We start from the raw sequence: 11,883 nt of genomic DNA on the forward strand, positions 1-11,883 counted from the left end.
AAGTTATTTGTTTCTGGCCATTTTGAGCCTGTAATTAAACCCACAAACGCTGATGTTCCAGATTCTTAACTAGTCTAAAGGCAAGTTTAATTGCTTCTTTAAATCAGAACAACAGTTTTCAGCTGTGCTAACATAATTGCAAAACGGTTTTCTAATGATCAAGTAGCCTTTTAAAATTATAAACTTGGATTAGCTAACACAACGTGCCATTGGAACACAGGAGTGATGGTTGCTGATAATGGGCCTCTGTACGCCTATGTATATATTACATTTTTTTTAAAATGCTGTTTCCAGCTACAATAGTAATTTACAACATTAACAATGTCTACACTGTACTTCTGATGATTTTTATGTTATTTTAATGGACCAAAAAAAGTGCTTTCTTTCAAAAACAGGGACATCTCTAAGTGACACCAAACTTTTGAATGGTAGTGTACATACATACATACATACATACATACATACATACATACATACATACGATGAAGACCATATAATGTGATAAAAAAAATATTAGAATGAGCTCAAGCTTTAAACAGCCGGTCTAATAGCCATTATGACTAGGCTACTAGCCTATTATGGCTAAAACTACAGGCAGTCCAAGATTGTTTGTTGGCCCAGTTTTAATGGTTGCAATTTTTGTTGGTGTAAAATGGTCAATAAACTAGCGCTCCTCCAAGCAGATCAGATCGATAGACTGACCCCAAAAGCCTTTATACGGTGTTCAATCAATCAATTATAAAACACCAAAAACTGGCTAATTGTCTGAAGTTAAGGTAAACTAAAGTCACACATGGCAGCATGAAAAGCAGAGGAAAATACCATACCAGATAATCCATGAAATTCTTCAGTTTGACGTGCTCTTCAAAAAAAATGAGATTTCAACTACGAAGTTGGTTGGGGTCGGCGTATTCCAGGTAAAATGGATGCATTCAAATATTGTTTTGGTGTAAACTATTTAGCCTTTGTATTCCCCACCTTGGCCAAAAACAGCAATATAGACACTATGTGTGCAGAGCGTGTTGGTTTCGACGCGTTGAAACCCTGTGGGTTATGCAATTGCTATTTTCTTATAGACTAGCTAACATAAATCTAAACATGATATTCTATGCACGACCTTCTTTTCACCTGGCTTTGTTTTGGTCTTTATCCCTAGCAAGAATCCGATTTTGGGCTGTACAGGATATGTTGCAGGAAGTATGGATAGTTTTTTCAGGGTCTCACTAGTTACCACAGACACAAAGTCAAAATGATGGCTAAACCCGCCCATTTCTATAATTTATTTTCGTAAAATCCAATTTAAACCTAACATTAACCACACTGCTAATCTTATTGCTAACACTACCCTTATATTAAGACCAAAAATCACGTTTGTCTTTTCATGGATTTTTACGATATAGCCATTTTATATAGCCATTTTGTGGCTGTGGTAACTAGTGATAGACCTTTATCAGGCGTCGCATTATGAAAGATATTCGAGCGAAACGGTGATATCCGGCTATAGTCTTAATTTGGATACACCTGACTATATGATATATCGCAGACATTTTAAACCCTATACATCAAAATAAATGTTGTTGATGCTATATTATCGATTAAAGTTGGATGGGTTCAAATCAAAACCTCAACCACCGTTTTGGAACTTGGTCGAAACCCGGAAACGTACTTAAGTTGGTTTTCTTGAATTTTATGACCTCCCCCACTCGTCATTTGACTTCGCGTGACCTTTGTACAGTATTTGCTTCATTTACTTGAACGATTAAACATTTTTGCAAGGCTGTCCCATTTGCTACACTAAACCAGTCACCATCGTTACATCGGGGTTTTATTATTTGAAAACCATGACAATTAACTGTATCTTCAAAGTAAGAGAATTTCCTCCCACCAATAATGTGCGTGTCTTGACCTCTAGTGGTTTATACGTGACGATACAAGTTGTGCTTGGGGCACTCTGTTCATGGGGCACTCTCTTCACAATGTTGATATCAGCAAACCGCTCGACCACATGATGTGATACAAGTGGTTTGTGGTAGTGAGGCAGGTTGGATGTACAGCCAAATTCTCTAGAGAAATTAACATTACATTCTCTGGCAACAGCTCTGATGGACATTCCTGCAGTCAGCAAACCCATTGCACACTTCTTGATATGCCACACCTGTCAGGTGGATGGATTATCTTGATAAAGGAGAAATGCTCAATAACAGATGTAAACAAATGTGTGTGCAACATTTTAGAGAATGCTTATGGAACATTTCTGGGATATTTTATTTCAGCTCATGAAACATGGAACCAACACTTTACATGTTGCGTATATATTTTTGTTCAGTATAATTTACAAATGAAGCAATTTTGATTAGTGAGTCTGCCATATCAGAGGCAGCAGATTGATGACCAGGGATGTTATCTTGATAAGTGCACGAATTGGGCCATTTTCCTGTCCTGCTTACCATTCAAAATGTAATGAGTACTTTTGGGTGTCAGGGAAAATGTATGGAGTACATTATTTTCTTTTGGAATGTAGTGGAGTAAAAGTTGTCAAACATATAAATAGTAAAGTACAGATACCCTCAAAAACGACTTAATTGGTACCCCTCAGAACCTGGTTCCTCTCTAGGTTTGTTCCTAGGTTCCTTCCTTTCTAGGGAGTTTTTCATAGCCACTGTGCTTCTACATCTGCATTGCTTGCTGTTTGGGGTTTTAGGCTGCGTTTCTGTGTAAGCACTTTGTGACATCTGCTGATGTAAAAATTGCTTTATTAACTGGGTCGTTCGAGCCCTGAATGCTGATTGGCTGACAGCCATGGTATACCACGGGTATTACAAAACATTTATTTTTTACTTCTCTAATTACATTGGTAACCAGTTTTTAAAAGCAATAAATCAAATCAAATTGTGTTGTCACATGAGCCAAATAAAACAGGTGTAGACCAGCAGTGGTTAGAGCGTTGGGCCAGTAAGCGAAAGGTTGCTAGATCGAATCCCCGAGCTGACAAGGTAAAAATCTGTCGTTCTGCCCCTGAACAAGGCAGTTAACCCACTGTTCCTAGGCTGTAATTGTAAATAAGAATTTGTTCTTAACTGACTTGCCTAGTAAATAAAGGTTAAAAAATATTTTAAAGGCCTTACCGTAAAATGCTTAATTACAAGCCCTTAACCAACAATGCTGTTCGAGAAATAGAGTTAATAAAATATTTACTAAATAAACGAAAGTAAAAAGTAATAAAATAACAATTACGAGACTATATACAGGGGGTACCAGTACCGAGTCAATGTCCTGGGGTGGCCATTTGATTAATTGTTCAGCAGTCTTATGGCTTGGGAGTAGAAGCTGTTAAGGAGCCTTTTGGACCTAGACTTGGCGCCCCGGTACCGCTTGTCGTGCGGTAGCAGAGAAAACAGTCTATGACTTGGGTGACTGGAGTTTTTGACAATTTTTTGGGCTTTCCTCTGACACCGCTTAGTATATATGTATTGGGCCGGACACACTACCCTCTGTATGGCCATCAGATGCCGAGCCGTTGCCATACATGGCGGTGATGCAAGTGGTCAGGATGCTCTCGATGGTACAGCTGTAGAACTTTTTGAGGATCCGGAGACCCATGGGGGTTTGTGGTATATGGCCAATATATCAGGCTAAGGGCTGCATCCAGGCACTCCACGTTGCGTCATACATAAGAACAGCACTTAGCTGTGGTATATTGGCCACATACCACATCCCCTCGGCCGTTATTGCTTAATTATAAATACATTTGATTTGGCATATTTTTACTTAAGTACTTTACACTCCTGCATTGTAGCCTAATGAAAATGTACAATATATAAACTATGAATATGAGGTGTACCTTATGGGATAACATAGATAACAGAGAAACAATCAATGTTAGGCCACACTTCACAGACCTATGTTACATTATCACACAGCCGTGGTATAATTTCAGGTTTAGATTATTCTTGGTTAATTTGAATGCTATAACAAATACGGGGACAGTGAAAATCTCGCAGTAGAGGCTACCTAGATGTTGCAAATGCCCAAAACTTCTCAGAATAGTAAAACAGACAGACTCCAGTTGCATGAAATGGTTACGTTTATTTTTCCAAAATCCCAATGCACACTGCATGCATAGTGCAGTAATAATAATTATAACGACGTCATAACAATATGGCAACATTGTAACAATACGGCAACAATATGGCAACTTGACCAAATCTGTTGGTGACTGCTGCTGTGTTGCCTTTTGGATGCATAGACATTAAAACCAGGTTGAATGTAACCTAGAACTAGCTCCACCCTCGACTATTCAGGCTTATTACGTGTGAGGACTAGTCCTGTTACGAGCCTGAAGCATCTGGAATAAGACTTTCTCCCTCCTACCTATTCATGAAGAAAAATAAGACATTGTTCTTTGCTTTTTACGCATGAATTTACAGACTACAGGCACATGTTTTACAACTCGAAACTTATTTTCGGACGAGATTCTACAGCCGCATTGATTGCAAAGGACTAAAACTAAAAACTAAAGAGGTTGGTGCTGAATACAAAGTGAAACGGTGATCCCATGTTTCGCTCGCATGACTAATTAATATCAGTACTCAGTCTCGCGCGCTCCTATTTTTTTTAAATATAAACTATGGCGTTTAGAGCGAGAGCGTTGTACGACTTTAGTTCCGAAAATCCAGGAGAGATATCGATTACTGAGAACGAAGTTGTTACTTTGTACAGCGAACAAGATGTCGAGGGATGGTTAGAGGGGACTAACAGCAGAGGGGAGACTGGTCTTTTTCCAGCCTCATATGTGGAGATTCTCACAAATGATTTATCTGACACCTCCTCCAACAACAATGGCATGTCGGCAGGTCATGGTCAAGCCGAGTTGCCATCAAGTGGATATGATTCATCATACCATTCCCAGTCCCACTCTCGTGCTGAGAGCATTACAGTCCCGAACTCTTCCCACTCTGCTTATCCTGTGCAAACTCCACAGCACCACAGTTACCCGACCAGTCAAGGTAGCGATGACGACTGGGATGATGACTGGGATGACAGCTCGACTGTGGCGGATGAACCTGGAACGATACATGACAATGATGGAACTAGTTCCACAGCATACACGGTCACTACCAGTTTACCTGAGAGACGTAGCAGTGCCCAAGCCAAAAGTTCAGCCACAGTGAGTAAAAACCTCAACAGGTTTTCAACCTTTGTGAAATCAGGCGGAGAGGCTTTTGTGTTGGGCGAGGCGGCTGCCTTTGTCAAGGACGGGGATAAGATCTGTGTTGTCATGGGCCAGTATGGGCCAGAGTGGCAAGAAGACCCATATCCATTCGCCTGCTCTATCGATGACCCCACCAAACAGACTAAATTCAAAGGCATGAAGAGTTACATGTCATACAGACTAACGCCCTCTCATACCCAGAGCCAGGTGAATAGAAGGTACAAGCACTTTGACTGGCTCTATGCCCGCCTAGTGGAACGATTCCCTGTCATATCAGTCCCCCATCTGCCCGAGAAACAGGCCACGGGGCGCTTCGAACAGGACTTTGTCTCCAAGCGCAGAAAAGGTTTAATATGGTGGATGAACCACATGACGAGCCATCCTGTCCTGGCCAGGTGTGATGTCTTCCAGCACTTCCTCACCTGCCCCAGCACAGACGAGAAGACGTGGAAGATGGGCAAGCGAAAGGCGGAGAAGGATGAGTTGACTGGCGCTAACTTCTTCCTGACCATCTCCACCCCGGCCGTTCCACTGGACCTACAGGAGGTGGAGAGCAAAATAGACGGTTTCAAAGCCTTCACCAAGAAGATGGATGAGAATTGTCTGTTAGTCAACGCTACCATCAACGAGTTCGCCAGGAAGCAGATCACCGGCTTCAAGAAAGAGTATCAGAAAGTGGGCCAGTCCTTCAAACTGCTGGGCCAAGCCTTTGAGATGGACCAACAGGCCTATTCCGTAGGACTGAACCGTGCCATAGCATTCACAGGAGAGGCCTACGAGGTTATAGGAGACTACTTTGCCGAGCAGCCCAGACAGGATTTGGACCCCATATCGGACCTGCTGGACCTGTACAAGGGACACCTGGCCAACTACCCTGATATCATCCATGTTCAGAAAGGTACAGTACGGTGTCACAGCTGTCTCTGGTCTATGCCATAGAAATGCCATAGTCCAGAGACCAGTCAAAGCCCCCTCTGACCATGGCCATTTGAGTGTAGCCTCATAGGTATTTGATTTCTTTGGTCACTACCCCCATAGGGGTCATGTCACGCGGATGTTATGTTAATGATGAGAAAAAACCAATGTTGCCCTGGCATTCCGTGAAGTCCCTTGCATCGAGATCCTTTATGTTTTTAATGTTGCGTCAGTTCATGTAACATTTATTTATGTAACCTTTCTTTAACTAGGCAAGTCAGTGAAGAACAAATTGTTATTTACTATGACGGCCTGACCCGGCCAAACCCTCCCCTAACCCGGACGACACTGGGCCAATTGTGCGCCGCCCTATGTGACTCCTGATCACGGCCAGTTGTGATACAGCCCGGGATCGAACCAGGGTCTGTAGTGACACGTCTACTACTGCAATGCAGTGCCTTCGACCGCTGCACCACTCGGGAGCTTGATGCACACATGTTTTGTATTATGTAAAACTTTTGTGCTTGCTGGCAAAAGTTTGCTGTTACAGTTTATGCTGTTGAGTAATGCACTCGAACATGACTGGAAGGCATGATATGTAATTACCTGTCCTTGCAGAAATGTTGTCTCACACCCACTCTAGAGAGTGAGATCAGAGGTTGGGGCTTTGGCACATAAAACCACGAACATCTGACAAATGCTGAAGTATGTAACTTTTTGAATAGAACTCTGATAAAGGAGCCTACAATCAGAGCGCAGGGCTCGAAGATACTGCAGATAGGCCTAGTCTTCAAGGAAGGACACACGGTTCAACGGAACTCTCTCGTTCTCGTTTTTTACCAAGTAAGACAACATTCTCTGATTTGTCACTTTGATTTATCACACAGGAGATACACAAATACGGGGAACTGTTTGTTACACGCTATGCAGTCCCAAGTTCAATTGAGACGTCGAAGGTTAGGTTATCCTACATCTGAAAAGAATGAGGAGGAGGAGATTCCGGGGCCCCTTGTCCGGCGTTGCCCTGGGAATGTCGGAATGTCGGAATGGAAGCAGCCTCAGGATTAAATTATTTTCCTCTCCAAGGGTGGGGATCTGGGGAGCTGCTCCACAATATGCCTGGGCAAATCTCTTCCCACTGGCACCGGTGAAACAGTTCAACTTATTGGTGCTTTGGTACTGTAATCGCATGCGAGTGCTGAAAATAACCAAGTTCATTTCACATCACTAGTATGTCTATTCATCCACGTTTGCGTGGGAGACTGACTGCGTGAGTGTGACGAGTGTGTGGTATTTTGTATTCCCCAGATAAGGGTCTATTCTAATGGCTGTAGAGAAGGTTATTTCAGTAAGGCAGCGGCCAAGTCTTAAGTCAGATCTTCCACTTACACATTCAAAGCTCAAGTATGTGTCCTTCACTGCAACATTTGTACTGTTCATATCTCATTTACAACTTGTAAAACTATCGCTGTTCTTTAGCTATTCACTTAGTAAAAAGGTTGCTCTGTGTTTGCGGCCTTGGAGAACCTCTTAGCCTGAATACTCCACAGTGCAATAAGTTGTAAATTAGACAGACTGCTTTTAGTTAGAAGATTATAACTCTGTGTGAGTGAGACAGTAGAGCATTGGCTTCAGTCTACTACTCTATTGGCCAGAAAGGGCATGAAACCACAGTCAACTCTTTTCCCTGAGTCATGTAAAAACTTTTCAGAGACAGATTTAGGATTCAACTAGAGTTTGCATGACTAAAGATATCATTTTTTCCTTTCCCCCACTTTAAGGAATAGTTTTGACACCCCTTCTCTCGAAACCCTTTCCATGCCCCCTTTCCCACCCACGTTTTTTCCCCCTCTCCCTCTCCGCCACCTCTCTCCTCAGGTGCCCTTACCAAAGTGAAGGAGTGCCAGAAGCAGGAAGGGGAGGGATCAACCATCAACGAGCGTTGTAACATCATTTCCTGCGCCACGCTGGCTGAGATCCAGCACTTCCACCGTACGCGCGTACGTGACTTCAAGAGCCAGATGCAACACCACCTCCAGCAGCAGATCAGCTTCTTCCAGAAGATCACTGGGAAGTTAGAGGAGGCACTGCAGAAGTACGACGAATACATAATATAAGGGACCTGAGGAAAGGAGGGTGGCTACAGAGGGATGGAGAGAGGATGGCGGGGACAGAGGGAGAGAGAGGAGGGGGACTTAGAGAGGGAGAGAAAGAAAGATGGCTAGAGATGATAAATAAAGTGCCTCGGAGGAGATGGGGCACTTGAATGACTTGTTCAGTTCTCCGTGACCAGATTATTCATCCATTCTACAGTGGGAAGTGAGTGGATCTATGCAGGTGATGCAGTGACGGATGGGGGAAAATGGGGTAGAAAGATACTGAAGACACTCCTTCGTTGACGTTGTTGTCCGCAAAACCTGATCGCGTAGTCTAGCTTGACGGGATATGTTAAGTCATCACATACAAGACGTGTCACTTCATGAAATGAGTGGGATGTCTTCCATAAGAAACTGTATAGAATTGCAAAGATATCTCTTAAAATACATGTTTAACCTGTTGCATTGAATCCCCCTTATTTGCCTTTTTCTCTGAACAAATATAACAATTTCAGTTTCATGGCAAATATGAATGACGTGTGTGTGTGTGTGTGTGTGTGTGTGTGTGTGTGTGTGTGTGTGTGTGTGTGTGTGTGTGTCTTATCATAGAGGGGGCAACCATGGGGGGGTTGGTATTTCAATATTCTGTTGTAGTTTCTGAACCTCATTATTTGAGACCTCCCAGAGAGCTCTGTGCCAGGAACAAGCTTTAAGATTGTAGAACACTGGAGGAGAACAGAACACCTGCTTTTCTATTCCTTCGTATTGTTCCCAATGGAGATGGACGCACAAATAACTCCAGACTCCAGCCAGAATAATACTGCAAATGATGTCTCTGTGGGATTCCCTGGTGTCGAAGGACATTGTTGAAATGAAATCCTTCCTCCTACACATGTACTGCATGTGAATTTGACGATTGAAGGACCATTGATTGGTATCCTCCCAAAACACAGTTGTCGGATGACAGCCAAAAGTCTAATGTATGTAAGTTATTTTACCAGGTTGATTAGGGTAGTGCTAGATGACTTGACACACATCGCCCCTGAACAGCCTAATACATGTAGAAGGAACCTTTATCACAGTATATTCACTTGATCACACAAGGAACACTGTGTAGTCCTTTTTCTCATGTTTGCCCGGTCTACATTTAGCAGACAGCATGGCTGCAATTCAGGTACTACTACCAGGCCCACTGTTATTGATATAGGACACCATCTCTTCTCCTCTCCCAATAGGTCAAGTTACTCCACCTCCATTGCGTCCATTATTTAGACCAGATTCCTTTTCCACTAGCTCTGGGTCAAGTTACATCTGAAACACTTGAAAGGAATTTAAATGGTTTGTTGTTCTTGTTAGCATACAGCTATCTTGCTGAACTGGGTTTGTTGTGTTTGCTCACCCATGTCCAGTGCTTGACTCGGGATGAAAGAAGTGCAGGAGCTGTCTTTTCCCAAGTCCATCCATTAGATTATGCTTACCGAAGTTCAGTGGTGTAAAGTACTTAAGTGAAAATACTTTTAAGTACTACTTAAGTTGTTTTTTTGGGGTATCTGTACTTTACTATTTATATTTTTGACAAATTTTACTTCACTACATTCCTAAAGAAAGTAATGCACATTTAAAAGTACATTATTTTCTTGAGGAATGTAGTTGAAGTAAAAGTTGTCAAAAATGTAAATAGTAAACTATTCTGTAATGAATGTATTGTAATGTAAAAAAATAAATAATAATAATTGTATAACTGCCTTAATTTTATCAGACCCCAGGAAGACTGGATCTATAATAAATACTGACAAGGTACAAATATGTCATTCTGCCCCTGAACAAGGCAGTTAACCCACTGTTCCCCGGGCGCCAAAGACGTGGATGTCGATTAAGGCAGCCCCCCGCACCTCTGATTCAGAGGGGTTGGGTTAACTGTGGAAGATATATTTCAGTTGAAGGCATTCAGTTGTACAACTGACTAGGTATCCCCCTTTCCCTTTCCCCACAGTTGACAGTCAGAGCAAAAACCAAGCCATGAGGTCGAAGGAATTGTCCGTAGAGCTCCGAGACAGGATTATGTTGAGGCACAGATCTGGGGAAGGGTACCAAAACATTTCTGCAGCATTGAAGGTCCCCAAGAACACAGTGGCCTCCATCGCCAAGCCTCTCCCTAGAGCTGTGGGCCCGGCCAAACTGAGCAATTGGGGGAGAAGGGTCTTGGTCAAGGAGGTGACCAAGAACCCGATGGTCACTTTGACAGAGCTCTAGAGTTCCTCTGTAGAGAGGGGAGAACCTTCCAGAAGGACAACATCTCTGCAGCACTCCACCAATCAGGCCTTTAAGGTAGAGGGGCCAGATGGAAGCCACTCCTCAGTAAAAGGCACACGACAGCCCGCTTGGAGTTTGCCAAAAGGCACCTAAACTCTCAGACTATGAGAAACAAGATTCTCTGTTCTGATGAAACCAAGATTGAACTCTTTGGCCTGAATGCTAAGCGTCACTTCTGGAGGAAACCTAACACCATCTCTACGGTGAAGCATGGGGGTGGTTGCATCATGCTGTGGTGATGTTTTTCAGTGGCAGGGACTGGGAGACTAGTCAGGATCGAGGCAAAGATGAACGGAGCAAAGTACAGAGAGATCCTTGATCAAAACCTGCTGCAGAGCGCTCAGGACCTCAGACTGGGGCGAAGGTTCACCTTCCAATAGGACAATAACCATAAACACACAGTCAAGACAATGCAGGAGTGGCTTTGGGACAAATCTCTGAATGTCCTTGAGTGGCCCTGACAGAGCCCGGACTTGAACCCGATAGCAGCAACGCTCCCCTTCCAACCTGACAGAGCATGAGAGGATCTGCAGAGAAAAATTGGTTCAAGTCCTGGCTCTGGGCCGGTGATGAGCTACTTTGTTTTATAGAGGCGCTGGTATGGCTCTCCGGACAGCTCCAGCCCAAATCAAGCACTGCCCATGTCCTGATAATCGTTGGACATACACATTACGTTTTTGAAGTAAGAGGGAAACAGTAATCCTCCAGACCCCTATTCAAGTCTGTCCTCACGGAAGTTCACATTCACAAACATTGCCTGGGTGGGTTAAGTTAGTCAGGAAAAGCAGCAACCAAACGGCTTTTGGTCATACGCTCTCTCTCTCAGAGCAAAGTTCAAAGCACAGCACAACGAGCTGATTCAGTTATGACTCATTGCTACACAGGCTGGTTGTTCTTCTCTCTCAGAAGGACTGCATGTTTGAGATCGACTACATTGCAGTCTGGCTGTGAAGGGTGTTTCTAAATGTGAAATACAGACTATTATAGCAGTCTTCTGAACTGTGCAGCCAAACTGCAATGGCATCAATGTCAAAAACACGGTCTCTCTATACAGTTGGAGGGATTTCCGCTACCATCATACCCGTTTAATTATTAATGTGATCCGAACTGACAGTTTATGTAATGTCCACTGTCCACAATCATTGAAGACTGTTTTGTGGCGACACCTTTTTGAAGTTACTGTTCATGCTCACAAAGAAGTATAAGTCCATTCATTACCCAGAACAAAGGAAGACATTTTATTTCCACTGGCTGGGGCTCTTGGGTTGTCCCTCTCTGTGGAAACAGACTAAGCCTGTTAGAGCTTGATTTAAATCATATTCCTAACTGTAAAAAAAAAAAAATGGG

The 11,883-nt window shown here is 43.0% G+C and overlaps 2 protein-coding genes across 3 annotated transcripts in view; one reads left to right on the top strand and one right to left on the bottom strand.

The window, feature by feature from the left end:
* Positions 1–1,638, bottom strand: part of arl15b (ARF like GTPase 15b) — a 67,723-nt gene extending 66,085 nt beyond the window's left edge. The window contains exon 1 of one of the 2 annotated variants that reach the window (XM_021603075.3): positions 828–1,638. Coding sequence is in view for 1 of the 2 variants with exons in the window: in XM_021603076.3 (XP_021458751.1) it covers positions 828–839 (12 nt within the window). In the remaining variant the exon portion in view is untranslated. The remainder of the gene's footprint in view (positions 1–827) is intronic. The other variant, XM_021603076.3, reaches the window with a different exon arrangement.
* A 2,532-nt stretch (positions 1,639–4,170) lies between these two features.
* Positions 4,171–9,961, top strand: snx18b (sorting nexin 18b). Its single transcript, XM_021603073.3, has 2 exons — positions 4,171–6,110; positions 8,006–9,961. The coding sequence occupies exons 1-2, from the start codon at positions 4,628–4,630 to the stop codon at positions 8,242–8,244; spliced, it is 1,722 nt and encodes a 573-aa protein (XP_021458748.3). The 5' UTR covers positions 4,171–4,627; the 3' UTR covers positions 8,245–9,961.
* The last annotated feature ends 1,922 nt before the right edge of the window (positions 9,962–11,883 follow it).

This window comes from Oncorhynchus mykiss, chromosome 5, assembly GCF_057628025.1.
Source record: "Oncorhynchus mykiss isolate SJ-2025 chromosome 5, ASM5762802v1, whole genome shotgun sequence".
NCBI classification, from domain to species: Eukaryota; Metazoa; Chordata; class Actinopteri; order Salmoniformes; family Salmonidae; genus Oncorhynchus; species Oncorhynchus mykiss.